The sequence below is a fragment of the Vombatus ursinus genome, unplaced genomic scaffold, assembly GCF_900497805.2.
Source record: "Vombatus ursinus unplaced genomic scaffold, bare-nosed wombat genome assembly UNPS02014801.1, whole genome shotgun sequence".
In the NCBI taxonomy this organism is placed as follows: domain Eukaryota; kingdom Metazoa; phylum Chordata; class Mammalia; order Diprotodontia; family Vombatidae; genus Vombatus; species Vombatus ursinus.
The window spans coordinates 25,766,524-25,784,603 of NW_020954579.1; the positions used below are offsets into that span (position 1 = coordinate 25,766,524).

The window sequence follows — 18,080 nt, forward strand, 5'->3', positions numbered from 1 at the left end:
CACATGCAACTGGGAAATAAGAAATACAGGAAATGAGGTACAGAAATCTATCCTGCCCTACAGGAAAATAGAAGGGGAAGGGGATAAGAGAAGGGGGGGAGAGATAGAAGGGAAGACATACTAGGGGAAGGGGTATTCAGAATGCATGACATCTTAGGGTGGGGGGAGGGGTGAGATGGGGTGAAAATTTGGAACTCAAAATCTTGTGGAAGTAAATGTTGAAAACTAAAAATAAATAAATTTATTAACAAAAAAAAAAAGAAAGAAATTATCAAGGAAAACTGCCCTGATATTCTACAACCAGAGAGCAAAATAGAAATCGAAAGAATCCTTCGATCACCTCCTGAAAGAGATCCCCAAAGGAAAACTCCTAGGAATGTTGTAGCCAAATTCCAGAATTCCCATGTCAAGAAGAAGATATTGCAAGCAGCCAGAAGGAAACAATTCAAGTACTATGGAAACACAATCAGGATAACACAAGATTTAGCAACTTCTACATTAAGGGTCCAGAGGGCATGGAGAATGATATTCAGGAAGGCAAAGGAGTTAGGACTACAACCTAGAATCACCTACCCAGCAAAACTGAGTATAATCCTTCAGGGGAAAAAATGGTCGTTCGATGAAATAAGGGACTTTCAAGTATTCCTGTGGAAAAGACCAGAGCTGAATATAAAATTTGACCTTCAAATACAAGACTCAAGTCAAACATGTTAGAGGTAAACAAGAAAGAGAAATCATAAGAGACTTATTAAGGTTGAACTGTTTACATTCCTGCAGGGAAAGATATTTGTAACTCATAAGTTCTTTGTCAGTATTAGGGTAGTGGGAGGAAAAAAATTATATGTATATATAGATAGATAGAGGACACAGGGTGAGTTGAAGATGAAGGGGTGATATCTGGAAAATAAAATTAAGGGGTGAGAGAGGATTATACTGGGAGAAGGAGAAAGGGAGAAGTAGAATGAGGTAAAATATTTCACATGAAACAGACAAGAAAAGGCTTTTACAGTGGAGGGGAAATGGGGGAAGGTGAGAGGGAATGAGTGAATCTCATTCTCATGGGATTTGGCTTAAGGAGGGAATAACATACATAACGGGGTATAGAAATCTATCTTACCCTACAGGAAAATAAGGGGGGAAGGGGACAAGAGAGCAAGGGGTTGATAGAGGGGAGGGCAGATTGGGGGAGGGGATAATCAGAAGCAAACACTTCTAAGGAGGGACAGGGTCAAAAAAGAGAGTAGAATAAATGGGGGCTGGATAGGATGAAGGAAAATATACTTAGTTTTTCACAGCAGGACTACTATGGAAGTGTTTCGCGTGACTACACATCTATAACCTGTACCAAGATGCTTGCCTTTTCAAAGAGGGTGGGTGGGGAGGGAGGAAGGGAGAAAATTTGTAACCCAAAGCTTTAAAAACACATGTTAAAAATTAAAAAATTAAATACATATATATATATGTATGTATATATATATATGTATGTATGTATGTATTACTGGACGGCTCTGTTCTTATTTGATGAAAAAAAATAGCTTTCTTTCAATTTTGAAAATTAATCGGTTCAACCAAACTTTACTAGAATCAAGTCACAATAGTCTAAGACAGACAACTTACTTAATTGTCTAAGAACAATTAATTATAAAATCAAAGATCAAATGATCATAGACCTAGAGTTGGAAGAAAGTTAAAGGTCATTTAATCCAACCCTCTCAGTTTACAGAAAGACCAGAGAGGTTAAATGAATTTGCCCAAGGTCACACAGGTAATAAGTAGTAAAGCTAGGATGTGAATTCAGATCTTTCCACTGAACCATCCTGCCTTCCCAAATGAAATTCAAAACACAAACAAGGTATCTTCACATAAAAAATAACTGAACAGTCTTACCTGACTTATGGGGTAATTTTAGAACAAAAGGCTTCATATCTACCACGTAGTGATCAAATTCTGCATCCAAGATCTCCAATTTTTCTTCTTCCCTTGCCATTTCTATTAAAGTAGTCTTGAAAAGAATTTAAGATAAAAAAACTTAGTACCCATATGTCTTCCCATTTGCTAAGAATATTAAACATAAAGAGACAAATGGCACAACTGTGAGGCTTTTTTAGTAAAATGATTTGTAAGCTATCTCTCCTTTAAATTATGAGATCTGTTGGGGAAGGAATTATATATAGAATCAGATTAGTTATAAGCATTAATGTAATTTAAAATTTTTTCAAAACCTTTATGTTTTTAAAAAAGCACCTTAAAGAGTGACTTAAAATTATTTTTGCATGATAATTTCTTTTAAAAAATTTTGTCCCATGTACCAATAAACCTTTTTTCTAGAAGGCAATCTTATATGTCCTCTTTTCCAATTTCATAAATTTATCCATTCTGCCTTCTACAATATTAAAGATATCTTCCTTACTAAAACTTTGTGAAATAAATTCTTTCTTGATTTACATAATGTATTCCATCAGGTCTTTAATTCTTTTAAACCATCAGGTCTTTAATTCTTTTAAACCATCAGGTCTAGTAATCAATGGTTATGATTTGCACTTCTATATACTATTACACATAGTCAGAGAACAATTATAAATTGAGTTAGTAAACGAATAGAAATTTATTAGTCCAGAGTTTAAGATCCAGTCAAGGCATGTCTACCTCAGCACATACCTGCCCATGAACCTACACATTTCTCGATAGCAAAAATATACAAAACAAACTATTTCCTATAAAGTTTTGATAGCATGAGAGCATGTCCAACTCTTTATGACCCAATTTGATGTTTTCTTGGCAAAGATACTGGAGTGGTTTGCCATTTCCTTCTCCAGCTCATTTTACAGATGAGAAAACTGAGGCAAACAGAGTTAAATGACTTGCCCAAGGTCACACAGCTAGTAAGTCTCCGAGGCAAAATTGAACTCAGGTCCTCCTAACTCCAGGCCCACTGCTCTATCCACTACACCATCTAGCTGCCCAATGAGAGACTAGGGCAGAGACAAAAAAACAGTAGCTATTTATCAATAAACTGCAGTGAAATGGACAAAGAGCTCCTTCACAATGGTTTATTGAGTAATTTTAAAGTAAGCAATTTTATAGAAAAGAAAACTGAAAGACAATAAATGACTAAAGTAATCATATTACTTTACATTAGAGAAAAAAGAGAAATTATATTAGAATTCTGAAATCCAAAGCTCCACTCATTTGACCACTTGACCACACTACATATGAACTGGTAGCTTATTCATCTAGTGCAGAAACACAGTGAAAAGTCCTAAATGGGAGTTATCCACAAAGACTTCCAAAATGAAACTGCTTATCTACCAATAGCAGAATGTAAATTAAGAACAATGCAGAAGAGAAACTGTTTTGAGGTATGTGGTAAAAAAAAAAATTATTTTCCCTTATGTATATTACACTACCTTTTAAAACCAAAAATAAAATGTCTAATTTAGGTTTCCTTTATGTGTGTGTGTGTGTGTGTGTGCACATAAAAATAAAATCCAAATAGTCTCTTCCTTCAGGGAGCTTACATTCTTTGGGGTCGAGGGGGAGGAGAGGTTGGGAGGAAGGAGTGAGGGAAAAGGGGAAGGAGATCTAGCACATATACAAACAAGTATAATAGCTCTTTGGCCCATCCATGCTGTTGAGAATGAAGGCCATTCTCAACAACCACATTTTCAACATCCCAGAAAATTTTGACATATGTCTAAAGGGCCAGATAATTATTACAAATCCTTTGAAGAGATTTCAAACACCAATGTTGAGCTCAGTCTCCCTGGAAAGAAGAGAAAAAAGCTCCAGGTTGACAAGTAGTGGTAATATCGGTAAAAATTTGGCAACAGTTCACCCAATCTGTAGTCATGTGTGAAACACAATTAAAAGAGTTACCTGGGGTTTTCACCATAAAGTGAGGACCACAGGGGCCGCTAGGTGGCGCAGTAGATAGAACACCGGCCCTTAAGTCAGGAGGACCTGAGTTCAAATCCAACCTCTGACCAAACATTTGCCACTTACTAGCTGTGTGACCCTGGGCAAGTCACTTAAACCCAACTGCCTAAAAAATAAAATAAAATAAAAATAAATGAGGGCCATGTATGCTCACTTCCCCATTAACATTTTTATTGCACAGATTGGCTCACTGAAATCAGAATCTTCATGGATGGAAAATACATCCCAAGACTAGACGTAAGACCAGGTGCTGCTTGTGCAATTTCTCAAGCTCAAAAAAATGAGTTAATTCTTGAAGGAAATGTTAATGAACTTGTATCAAAGTCAAATGCCCTGATTCAACAGGCCAAAACAGTAAAAACCAATGATATAGAAAAGTTCTGAATGACTTCTGTTACTGAGAAAGGCACAGTGCAAAAGGCTGATGCCAAAGGCTATGTCCTAAGGACTCAACATTTACCCAAATGTCATAATAAAATACAGTTGGCCATCTGAGGATTTTTTCCCAAAACATGTTGCCACTCTGAGAGATTATGATAAAATTCCATTTTAAAATGTATTGAACCAGACCAAAGGTTAATTAGGCAGGGGTCCCTGAGTTCTTGAAGACTGAGTTCAAATCCTGGCAGGTCTTTCTGTGATGCGAAAAAGGCATTGAATATGGGCCTTTTAACAAACAGCATAATGAAGTTCAAAAAAGCTGCCTGCCAGAAGATTTATCATCTATTTCTGCACTATAATAAAAAAAAAGTATTATTAGGAAAAAATAGAACAAAAATTAAAGAAAAGAACAGTTTTAACAATGGGGTTGGGGGGGGGCGGGAAGAAAGAGTAGAAGAATGAGAGAAGACAGTACCTAAACAGAACCTTAAAGGAAGACATGTATTCTGAGAGGCAGAGTTGAGAAGAGAGTGTATTCTAGGTATTCGAGATGACTTGGGTCAATATACAGAGGAAGGAGAATTACATTTGTGGAATGACCCATTAGTATGAAATAAGACTGAAAAGGTATATAGAAGACAGATTAAGGAGGGCCTTAAATGCAAAGCTAAGGAGTTTCAATCTTGTCCTAAAGATTGTATGGATCCACTAATGGCTTAGGGAAAAATTAGTGACAAGGTCATATTCTAGCCTTAGGAAGTTCACACGAGTTAACATACATTGAGCTTTGCACACCTTAAACACTATATAAATGCTAGCTATTATTATTGTGATATCTGTTGGAAGAATGGATCAGAGTCAAAAGAAACTAGAAGCAGGGAGATAAACCATAAGGCTATTACAACAGTCTATTCCAAGTAAATGTGTTGAGGGCCTGAATTAGGGTAGTAACCATATAAAGGGAAAGAACTGAATGGAGACAATATGTCATGCAGATAGAATCAACAAGACCTAGCAACTGACTGAAGATAGTGGTGTCCTAAACAGAAATAGGGCAGTTTGGAGAGGCAGGTTTGCAGAAGATGAGCTGTGTTTGGGCCTACTGACTTTGAGATGCCTACAGTACATCTGGAAAGGATTATCTAGCAAGAAATGGAGGACACAGGTGAAGTTCAGGACTCAATTACAGCTAAATATATAGATGTCAGAGTCATTTGCATAGAAATGATACTTGAACCTATAGGAACTGTTGAAGTCTCCAAAGGAGAGACTACAAAGACAGAAAAGGACTAAGACAAAACTGTGGAGAACACCCATATAAAGGAAGCAGGAGATGTATGATGATCCAGCAAAGGAGAATGAATAGGAATGGTTTAGACAGAAGAATATTCAGTAGCAATGTCAAGGAATCCAGGGAGGAGACAGTATCCAAAAGGACAGACTTGTCAATAAGATCAAAAACTATTAAGAAGTCAAAAAAGGATAGAGGCTGAAAAAAGGACGTTGGACTTGGCAGTAAAGGGAATGTTGGCAACCTTTTAAAGAGTCGTTCCAGTAGTGGTGGTATCAGAAGCCAGAGTGGAATGAGAAGTGAAGAAACAACAAAAGTGAGTACAGACAATTCCTTCTAGAAGTCTGAGAGTGAAAAGGAAAAGATTAATAGCTTGAGTTGATGGAAGGATAAAGTAAAGGTTAGTATTTTGGGGGTGGGTTTTATAGACGGAGTATTCCAAAGCAAATAAACAGAAAAACTGAAAATGAAATAAAGTGAGTGATAGATGGGCACAAGGGCAAGTAAGGGGCCTTGGAGCAAGAAGAAGGGCCACCTCTTCCTCTAAGATGAAAGGGACTAGGGAGTAAAAAGAATGAGGTGGATGAGAATGAGAACACAGGGATAGGTAGAAGAGGAAGGCAGATTTTGTACCAGGAGACAAGAACTCTTAAGTACTAGTTGACCAGGCCCTCTACATTCCAGGGTCTTGTGATCATAGTTGGTGAGAGTGTAGTGTTCCTTCTTCAAAAGCCAAGGAGTGGGAATGGGAGGTGAGGCATGACAGGCAGTTTGGGTCACAGTCTAGCCTTTGTTTCCCAAGGACTAGACTGAATGGCACCAGTTCATTGCTTACATCACAAAACGCCAGAGGATGAAGCACATCAAAAAAAAACTCTCCCTCACATGGAACATGCATTCAACTCAATGTCAGGTTTAGTATTTAAAGTAAAGCTTCAATCCTCTGCGTGTTAAGTCTAGTGTCTAGCGCCCCTGTCAGGGTAACACTAGGCATCTGCTTAACCACTGATAAGTTCTGTCATGATGAAAAGTTTTCAAGTTACAGACCTAGCAACAGATTGACTCTGCTGTCCGAGAACCAACTTAGTTAAGTCTGGAAAGGCTTATAAACCAGTAGGTTGGCCACTAGGTGAATTTTCTGGACATGGCAAGTCATAAAAAAAGGAACCCTCACTATAATTTATATATAAATAATTAACTCTACTAGCAACTAATCAAAAGTTATATTGAAGTGTAGAATCTTAAATAATCCTATCCTTTCATAATACTCCCCTACTATATACTTATATTGTTTACTATATATGTTCTTTACTATGTACTTAGATTCCATTTTGTATTATTACAGTTTATGTACATGCCTTACATACCCTACCTGATTATTAGCTCCTTGTGATCAGTGACTATCTTGTTCATCTCCATATCCCCAGAACTTTGCATACATTAAATAATTAGTTTTAAATCAAATTAATTTTATAGTTTAAACAATACTTTAGACTGTAAGTAATTTTCCATTATGCCTAAACTCAAACTATACCTAGTCATTCTATTCAGTTGCTGAAAAGCAAAAGAACAGGAGTAAATTATGTTACCCTTCCTATGCTATACTTTCTATTTTATTAATTTCTTTTATAGCACTCACTTACATTGTTACTATTTTTCACTAATTACTGTAAACCACAAAATCTCAGTTTTCACTGAATACATCAACAGAATGTGATGTCAGCAAGGTACAATAGAAGTGGTGTTGGAGTTAGGATCAGAAGATTTGGGTTGGCAGTCAGCCTCTGCCACTTACTAGCTATGTGATCTTGTAAAATGCACTGCTGTTTGAAAAGGCCCAGAGAAGCCCAGCTCTCTCACATATCCCCCAGGAATATGATATTACAAAAGTCAAAAAGATAAAAGCTTATCACCAAAATCACATGCCCAATAAAACTGAGTATAATACTACAAGGGAAAAAATTATCTTTAAGAAAATGAATGACTTTCAAGCATGGTCTGATGGAAAAACCAAAGCTGAGTAGAAACTCTGAAATGCAAACACGGAAGTCAAGAGAAACCTAAAATGAAAAAGTGAAATATTGAGCAATTAAAAAAGGATGAACAGATGAAGAAGTTCTTACATTCTAATAGGTGTCTTTAAGATTCACAGAGGAAGTTAAAATAAGACTAGAAGAAGTAGTGTGGGTAGTTCAGATCTGTGTTGATCATCTTCAGAGTGTAAGGAAAAGATAAGAAAAAAGAACACAACAGAAATGTAGAAACGGGGAATCAAACTGACCATGCTTCAGAATTAGAGTGCCCCAGAAAAAGAGTATGCAAACATGGAGGAAGAGATGGGGGGAGTAGGCATCATATGAATACATCATTTGTATCTGAACCAGGCAAAGGAGTGTAGAAAACATACATACGCACACACACAACAGGGAAAGGGGAAGGGAGAGTTAGAAAAAAGGGTAAATGCAGGGACTGAATAGCCACAAGCAAACCAAACCGTAGAGGAAAATTTAGAAAGAAAGAATGTGAAAGTACAAGAACCAGAGAATCAGAGAGAAAAAGAGAGGCATAATTGAGTCAAAATAGATTGTTTCGACTATATACAGATCATATTACTTCTCTGTCATAACCTTCTCCTATGTAAAGGTTTTGACAAAATATAATACTCATTACTATTAAGAATATTTATAAAGCATACATGGATATTTCCTTAATATGCTAAATAGTACCTATATAAAGCCAAGAGCTATAATTATATATAATGGAGAAATGCTTGAGGCCTTCCCAAGAAGATTAGGAATAAAACAAGAATGTTCATTATCACCATTATTATTTGATATAGTAATTGAAATGCTAGGTACAACAAAATATAAGAAAAGCAACTGAGGAATAATTTTAGGCAAAGAAAAAATAAAAATATCACTTTTCTGCAGATGACATGAGGGTTTACTTACTAAGGGTTTACTAAGGGATACCTTAGATATCAGTCAATAAGTCAACTAGTATTTATTAGCAACTAGATGCCAGGAACTCTGTTAAGAGTTAGGAATACAAAGACAGAACAAAAAAAAAAAAGTTCTGCTCTCAAGGAGCTCATATTCTAATGGGGGAGACAATATGCAAACAACTATATACAAACAAGATATATAAAGGATATGTAGAAGATAATCTCAGAGGAAAGCACTCAGATTAAAGAGAACTAGGGAAAAGCCTTTTTTTCTTATAAAAAAATGGAACTTTAGCTGAGACTTAAAGAAGGCCAGGGAAGTCTCAAGGAAGTAGAAATAAGGAAGGAGAGCATTCTAGACATGGAGGACAACCAGAGAAAATCAGAACATTTTTTCATATGACTATTAATAGCCTGAGCTTCTTCCCTGGAACCATTTATCAATTGGGAAATGGTTCTGTTTCCTATAAAGCTGAACTGATTTCTTATGTTCTTGGAAATGAGATCTTTATCAGAGAAATGATGCAAATATTTTCCCCAGTAAATTATTTCCTTTTCACCCTAGTTTTATTAGATCAGTTTGGGCAAAAACTTCTTAATTCTATGGAATAAAATCTCTTCTGTGTCATGAACCTTTCTCCTAACCACAGATCTGATAAATTATTTTTTCCTTATTTCTCTAATTTGATTATGATGTGATCTTTCATATTTAGGTCACATACCCATTCAGAGCTTATATTTGTAAAAGATGTGAAGTGTTGGTCTATATATAATTTCTTCTATACTGTTATCTAATTTTCCCAACAATTGTTGTCAAATAATAAATCCTAATCCCAGCAGCTGAGGTCTTTCTATTTATCAAATACTAAAGTATTATATACATTTGCTTCTAGTTGTTGTCTATCTAATCTGTTCCAATGATTGATCTCTATTTTTTTAACCAGTACCAAACTGTTTTAATAATTACTGATTTGTAAAATAATTTTAGATTTGACACTGCTACTTGGCCCACTTTATTGCCATTCCTTTTCATTATTTCTCTTGAGATTCTTGACCTTTTTTCCCTCCAGATGAATTTTATTTTTTCCTAGTTCTGTAAAGTAATCTTTTGGTAGTTTTAGTAGCATGGTATTGAGTAAGTAAATCATTTTATACTATATTGTCATTTTTATTATATTAGCTTATCCTACCCATATGCAATTAATATTTTTCTAACCTGTAACATCAAATAATATAAAATAAACAATTTTGAAGATGCTTATAAATGGGTAAAGAATGAAATGAGCAGAACCAGGAGAACAATTTAAACAATAATAAAACTATAAAAACAAACAACTTTGAAAGCTGTAAGAATTATGAACAATATCATGACCAATCATGATTCCAGAGGACTGATAATGAAACATGCCATCCCTTACAGAGAGGTAACAGATTTAGAATGCAGAATGAGACATGTTCCTGAATACAAACACTGACAGAATTTATTTTGCTTCTCTGTGCATTATTTGTAACAAGAATTTTTTTTTTCGGGGCAGCTAGGTGGCGCAGTGGATAGAGCATTGGCCCTGCAGTCAGGAGGAACAGTAAAATCCCGCCTCAGACCAAACACTTGACACTTACTAGCTGTGTGACCCTGGGCAAGTCACTTAACCCCAACAGCCTAAAAAAAAAAAGAAAGAAAGAAAAGAAAAGAAAGAATTGTTTTTTCTTTTCTTTTTTTTCCAGTGGTTGGGTATGGAATGGAGAGAAAAAGAAATTTTTGTTGTTGTTTTTTGTAAATAGAGAGGTGGGGGTGTTGCTACAGATGTGAAATGCTATAAGCATCTTTAAATAAGGTCACTGTATTAATAGGTTTACTTACCTGTTTTACTTGTTATGAGTTCCTCTAAGGAAGTGGGAATAATCTGTAAATATTTATAATGTAAAAATAAAACACATCAATAAAACTAAAAAACAAAACAAAACACTGAAGAGTTGGGAGATGGAGCATTGTAAGCAAGGAACAACAAGGAGGCCAGTATCACTGGATTACAAAGTATGAGGAGAGGAATAAGGAGTAAGAAGACTGGAAAGGTAGGAAGACTCCAGGTTCTGAAAGACTTTAAAAGTCAAACAGAGGATTTTTAATTTGACCCAGAAGGCAACAGGAAGCCCTGAGTATTAACTGAATAGGGGAGTGATATGAACTGTCTTGTGCTTTAGGAAGTACAACTTGACAGCTGAGTGGAGAACAGATTGGTGTGGGGAAACAGCTGAGGTAGGGAGACCAACAAAAAAGCTAAGGCAGGTTATTACAATAGTTCAGGAAGAAGGTGATGAGGGACTGCACAAGGTTGGTAGCCGTGTCAAAGGAAGGAAGAGGGCATATATGACAAATGTTAAAAAAGGTAGAAATGCTAGGATTTGACAACTGTTTGAACATGGAGAGTGAGAGTGAGGAGTCAGGATGACACCTAGGTTGTGAACCTGGGTTACTGGGAGGATGGTGGTACCTACCTTCCACAGTAATAGGGAAGAGAGAGGTGGGGGTGAGGGGGATGGCAGAAGGAAGATAATGAGTTCAGTTTTGGACATACTGAGTTTAAGATGTTTACAGGACATCCAATTCAAAATGTCTAAAAAGACAATGGAGATGCAAGACTGGAGAATCGGAGAGAACTTCAGTGCTGAACAAGAGGATTTCAGAGTTATCTGTATAGAGTTGATGACTGAAACCTTAACAGCTGATAAAATCACTAAGTGAAATAGATGCTTTTAGTTGGCATAATCTAGATGAAAATGGAGCAAAAGAGACAGAGAAATGATCAGACAGGTAGGAAAATTTAAAAATTAATTAAAACAATAACTTCAATAAAGTGTTACGGTTTTTCAGCCATTTCAATCATGTCCTACTCTTCAGGACCCCGTTGGGGGTTTTCTTGGCAAAGATATTGGACTGGTTTGCCATTTCCTTCTCTTGCTCATTTGACAGATAAGGAACTGAGGTAAACAGGGTTAAGTGACTTGCCCAGGGTCACACAGCTAGTAAGTGTCAGGCCAGATGTGAACTCAGGTCTTCCTGACCCTAGGCCCAGCACTCTATCCACGTACCACTTAAATAACCTCCCTGTATGTTACCAACACTGAAAGGATTGGTCCCATTACATGGGAAGACTTTATCTAAATGACAAACCTGCTCCTAGATTCTAACTAGCACACATTATTGGCCCTGGCTTCCCTGAAGCAACTTCTTTTTCTCTTTCCCTTATCCTTTTCCCCCTTCCATCCTCCAAACAATGAATTAAGTTCAGGACAAGCTGCCCCTGGAACTTAAATGGCCCCAGCTTCCCTAACACAGCCTCCTGGTCACTTAAAGACATAAAAGTTCCCAGCCATTTGGAATCTAGGTCCCTTGGGCTTGGTGGATTTCTGAAACCACAAGAGTACGTTATTCTTCCCAGCTGACTAGATATATTTCCATATGTGGGGGTTTACATCCAGAGAAGCCATGAACCACTGTATCCTTGTTACATATTGTTGCTGTACTAGGATAAAGTAACCAACTTGTGTTAAATATGCCTTGAAAGTAACCTTGTACTTCGTATAGTGATATCACTATTAGGCATATACTCCAAAGAGAAAAAAAGAAAGAAGGAACCATATGTACAAAAATATTCATAACTTTTTTTGTTGTGACAAGAAATTGGAAACTAGGAAAGGGCCTATCAATTGAAGAATGACTAAAAAAATTATGGAAAATGGATGTAATTGAATATTACTGTACTGTAAAAAAAAAAAAAATGAAGGGATAGGTTTCAAGAAACCTGGGAAAATTTGTACGAACTTACATAAAGTGAAGTGAGCAGAAGCTGGAGAGCAATTTATAGTGACCAAAAAAAAAAAAACTTTGGACTTAAGAACTCTGACGAATATCATAATCAACTAGTAATGAGAAGAAGGAGTGTGCTTCCCATCCCTTGAGAGTTAAAAAATTAATTAGACACTTTCAGACCTGGTCAATATGTGGATATGTTTTGGATGACTATGTTAATTTGTTACAAGAAAAGGTTTTGGGGTTTTTGTGGAAGGTTGGGCGAAGGAAGAATTAGGCGGGAAATGAGTACTAGTGATAAAAAGAGTATCATCCTTTGTCCAACTTCAACTCTACCACTCATTAATAGGATCATAGCTGTCTAGCTGATAAGAGCCCCTAGATGCCATTAAGTCCAACACACTTACTTTAAAGATGAGAAAAATGAAGCCCAGAGTAGTTAAGTGGCTTGCAAATTTCTCATCCAATTCAGGTCATGGTGAGCCAATGTTCACTGGTTCCCAAGTCATTTTCCCTCCTTTCTCAAGTTCAGTATAGCTCACATTCTTTCTCTCCTTCGAAATTTTCACCTTTATACAAGGCGACTTAAATGCATAACTTAATGTTCCATCAAACATCCTAACCTTCCAGTACTTCAGTCTCCTAAGAATCCTATGCCATACTCTTCCATTCTATCTCAGCTACCTCAGTCTTCTCCAGTACCACAATTCAAAAGCATCAATTCAGCCTTTTTTATAGTCCAACTATCACAGCCATACATTACAACTGGAAAAACCATAGCTTTGACTATATGGACCTTTTGTTAGCAAGGTAAGTTCTCTGTTTTTTAGTATGCTGTCCAGATTTACCATGGCTTTCCTTCCAAGGAGTAAACATTCTTTAATTTCATGGCTATAGTCACCACCTGCAGTGGTCTGTGAGCCCAAGAATAGAAAATCTGACATTGCTTCCATTTCTTCTTCCTCTATTTGCCAGGAAGTGATGGGACCAGTTGTCAAGATCTTAGTATTTTGTTTTTGTTGTTGTTTTTTTTTTAAGCTTCTAGCCAACTTCTACACTCTCCTTTTTTTACCCTCATCAAGAGGCTTCTTAATTCTTCTTCACTTTCTGTCATCAGAGTAGTATCATCTACATATCTGAAATTGTTGATATTTCTCCCAGCAACCTCAATTCTGGTTTTTGATTCATCCAGCTTGGCATTTCACATGATGTACTCTGCATATAAGTTAAATAAACAGAGTAACAATATACAGCTTTATCATAGTCCTTTTCCAATCTTAAACCAATCAGTTGTTCCATGTTCAGTTCTAACTGCTGCCTCTTGGCCAGCATACAGGTTTCTCAGGAGACAAGTAAGGTGATCTGGCACTCCCATCTCTTTGAGGACTTGCCACATTCTGTGTGATCCACACAGTCAAAGGCTTTAATGTAGTCAATGAAGCAGAAGTATATATTTTTCTGGAACTCTCTTGCTTTCTCCTTAATCCAGCAAATATTGGCAATTTGGTCTCTAGTTCCTCTGCCTCTTCATAAACCAGCTTGCTCTGCTGGTAATTCTCAGTTCACATATTGCTGAAGCCTAGCTTGCAGAATCTTAAGCATACCTTGGTGGCATGTGAAATGAGCACAATTGTTTGGTACATTGAACATTCCTTAACATTATCCTTCTTTAGGATTGGGATGTAAACAGATCTTTTCCAATTCAATGGCCACTGCTGAGTTTTCCAAATTTGCTGGCATACTGAGTGCAACACGTTGACAGCATCATCTTCTAGGATTTTATATAGCTCAGCTAAAATTCTATCAATTTCATTAGCATTATTGTTAGCAATGCTTCCTGAGGCCCACCTGACTTCATTCTGCAGGATGTCTGGCTCTAGATCAATAACCAAATCATCATGATTAGTGGTTATTGATAGTGACTTTAAGATCTTTCTTGCATAGTCCTTTTGTATATTCTTGTCACCTCTTCTTAATCTCTTCTACTTCTGTTAAGTCCCTACCAATTTTGTCTTTTAGTATGCCCATTTTTACATGAAACACTCTCTTGGTATCTCTAATTTTCTTGAAGAGATCTCTTGTCTTTCCCATTTCTATTGTTTTCTTCTATTTCTGTGCATTGCTTATTTTTAAGAAAACCTTATCTCTCCTGGCTATTCTCTGGAATTTTACATTAATTCCATATATCTTTCTCTTTCTACTTTATCTTTCACTTTACTTTTTTCAGTGATTTGTAAAGCCTCATTAGACAGGTATTGCTTTCTTGCTCTCCTTTTTTCTTTAGAATGTTTTTGCTGCCTCCTGTACAATATTTCGAGCCTCTATCTACAGTTCTTCAGGCAGTCTATCTACCAAATCTAATCCCTTAAATCTATTCATCACCTCCACTTCATATTCATAAGAGATGTAATTTACGTCTATACAGTCTGATGGTTTTCCCTATAGTTAACCAATTTAAAGCCCATAGCTTCCTCTGTTCTCAAGAGATTCATGCTTTGCCAAATCCTAGCCTTGGATTACTTCTACCACCTGCCTCTTCTATTACTACTCACACGCTTTAGAACCAATCTAGAAGAAGTTAAGCAAAGTAGGGGCCTAAGTCCATTACATATTTATGCTATGTACCCTCAACTAGGTCATCACTGCAACAAAGTAAACCTTTTATGCTTTCTTAATGGATTCTATATTCCATTTCCCACAGAGGTTGTTCTAAATCTAAACTTCCCATGCCTACCACTTCTAACACTGAGCTCTCTCTTCTCTCTTTCTCTACATCTCAAAACCCTGTGATATTATCCCTTACTCTCCATGTAACTCTTCCAGCTTCCAATAATAAAGTGGCTCTTACAAGGTCAATCCCTCACGTGCCCTTGATTCCATTCCTTCCCATCTTCCCTAATTGGTTGCTTCCACAATCATCCCCTTCCTCTTTAATCCCTGACCTCACCCTATTTTACAGTCCCTTCTTTGTGCTGACAAACATGCTCATCTCTCCCATTCTTAACAAACCTGCACTGGCCTCAACCACTTCTCAAGTTATTGTCCCCTCTCCTTTCTTTTTCAGTCAAACTCCTAGAAAAAGTTGTGGATACTCATTTCCTCCACTTCCTCTCCTCTCAATCTCTTCTAAACCTGCTATAATCTGGCTTCAGACCTTATCACTCATCTGAAACTGTTCTCTCCAAAGTTACCAATGACTTCTTAACTGCCAAACCCCATGACATTTTCTCAGTCCTCACCCTTTCTCTTTGCAACATCTGACACTACTGGACGCTTCTTCTTCCCAAATTCTCATTTTCTCTACTAATTCTCCTATTTATATGACTGCTCCTTCTCAGGATCCTTTGATGCCTCATTATCCATATCACTCCCCCTTCCCTACTTCCCCTCAACCCCCCACTCCCCCAACCTCACTCCCCCTGCTCTTGGTACATACTAAGGATCTATCTTGTGCCATTCTCTTAACTCCACTGTTTTGCTGACCTCATAAATTCCCATGATGACTCCCAAATCCAATATATCCAGTACCAGACTCTCTCCTAATTTCCAGTTCCACATCATCAAATGCCTATTAAACATTTCAAACTATATATTCACTAAACATCTCAAATTCATTATGTGCAAAACAGAATGCATTATCTTTTCGAAAAATCCATTCCTCTTCTAAACTTCCTAATTTCTGTCAAGGGTACCACCATCTTTCAATTTCCCCAGGTTCATAGCCTTGGCATTATCCTCAACTCCACACTCTCACCCCTCATAGCCAATCAGTTGCCAAATCTTGACTCCTCACTATCTCTCTTTCACACACACAAACACAAACACCCCAGCCAATCCTTGCCAAAGTCTGTCAATTTCACCTTGCAACATCTCTTAAAGAAGTCCCCTTCTCTCCCTGACACTGCTACCCCTCTGTTAAGGCCTTCATCACCTCATGCTTGGACAACTGCAATGGCCTGCTGCTGGGTCTGCCTGCCTCAAATATCTAATCCAGCCTTCATTCTGCCACCAACGTGATTTTCCTAAAGCACAAGTCCAACTATGTCACCCTGCTACTCAATAAACACCCCTGACTCCCTATTGCCCCCAGGATCAAATACAAATCTATTTAGCATTCAACACTCTTTATAACCTAACTCCTTCCTATCTTTTCAGTCTTCCTGCACCTTATTTCATAGCTTACTCTTTGATCTAGTGGCACTGGCTTCCTTGCTATTTCAAGAAAAAAAACTCTATCACTCTACTCTGAGGATTTTTTCTCACTGTCCTCCTTTGTCTGGAATGCTCTCCCTCATCACCACATCCTGGCTTCCTTTAAGTCCCAACTAAAATCTCATCTTTTACAGTAAGCCTTTCCCAACCTCTCTTAATTCTAGTGCTTTCCCTTTATTATTTCCCCTTTATATTGTATATACAAATATATCTATTTGTTGTCTTCTCTATTAGATTGTCTGGCCTCTTTGTGTAACCCCAATGCTTAGCCCAGTGCCTGGAACATAGCAGGCAATTAATAAATGTTTGTCGATTGATTGATTGTTAACTGAGTTCTGATCAACCAATTCTATTGGTTTACTGAGAACCTGTGGAGTCTGCTCACATTATCTTGATGCTTCTACCCTGTTTTCCTTCTTCTGGTTGAATGGAAGTTCCTCGAGGGCAAGTGCTTGCTTCATTTTTGTCTTTGTAAGTCCCAGCATCAAGCACGGAGCCTGGACCACACAGCGATCTTAATGCATGTTTGTTGACTGAGTCCTGATCTACTGTCAGTTGAACTGAGAGCCAAAGGAAAGAAGGGGGCGGAGGAGAGACGGAGAGACAGAGAGACTGAGAGCGACCGAGACCGTGCTTCGTGTTTCCCTTCAGGTGGGACGTTCTGGAACCTAAAGGCTCCCACGAATTCCACGCCGAGCCTGGGCCCTGGGGAAGAGCGTGGGTCGCCCTGGGGCCAGAGCGTGCGCCCAGTCCCAGACGAGGGGCAGTAATAGGGGGAAGGGGTCTCCTCGTCCCCCCCCACCCCCTAGCCTAAGGAAGGGTTCCCGACCCCCGCACAGAGGGGCAGTGGTGGTCCCTACGCCCCTGCCTCCCCAACTCCCACTCGGGACCCTGGATTTGCATGGGTGAGGAATGAAAATCCTGAAAGGCAATAACAACCTGGCGCCCCTAGGCTCATCCGTCCTGGCAGCTTCCCGCGGCCGCCGCCGCCTCCGCCGCCAAACGATTTCAAACCACAGCTTTACGCCTCCTCCTCTGCTGCCGCCGCCGCCGCCCGGGCCGCCCAGCGGGTGGGGTAAGGGGATGGGATAGAGGGGAGGACTTCCGTCCTCGGAGGCCCGCCCCCCCAGGCCCGGGCCGCCAATGGGTGGCGCCGTTGCTATAGCGACCTGCCCAGAATTTCTTCCCCCCTCCTCTTCGCACCTCACAACCCTATTCCCCTCCCGCCACCAAGTTTTGGAGTCTGCGCAGCTCCGGCTTCGCCAAAGCCTCAGGCCCCTCCTTCCAAGGCCTCTCGCAACCTTAAGCGTCCCCAGGCTGGGAAAGGGCCAGGCTTCAAGCGTTCCAGAAAACTAGTGGCTGTGAATGTAGAGAAGCCGCTTTAAGGAAACCACTCTGGGGCTGTGGGCCGGAATGAGTTCCGGGACTTGAATTCCGCTCAGGTTGTATCTTGTTTGCGTACACTTACCCGGAGTCTGGGGACAAATCACTGCCCTGAGCTGCGC

The 18,080-nt window shown here is 38.5% G+C and overlaps 1 protein-coding gene across 6 annotated transcripts in view; it reads right to left on the reverse strand.

Annotated features, from left to right (window-relative positions):
* Positions 1 to 17,592, reverse strand: part of CEP112 (centrosomal protein 112) — a 496,208-nt gene extending 478,616 nt beyond the window's left edge. For 3 of the 6 annotated variants that reach the window (XM_027873031.1, XM_027873032.1, XM_027873026.1), the window contains exons 1-2: positions 17,515 to 17,592; positions 1,888 to 2,002 (exon numbers count right to left, since the gene is read on the reverse strand). In XM_027873031.1, coding sequence (XP_027728832.1) covers positions 1,888 to 1,987 — 100 coding nt within the window. In that variant the 5' untranslated portion in view covers positions 1,988 to 2,002; positions 17,515 to 17,592. Of the gene's footprint in view, positions 1 to 1,887; positions 2,003 to 3,876; positions 3,956 to 10,413; positions 10,457 to 16,960; positions 17,025 to 17,514 lie in introns of those variants that run through there. The other 3 variants (XM_027873030.1, XM_027873028.1, XM_027873029.1) reach the window with 3 other exon arrangements.
* Between the last annotated feature and the right edge of the window lie 488 nt (positions 17,593 to 18,080).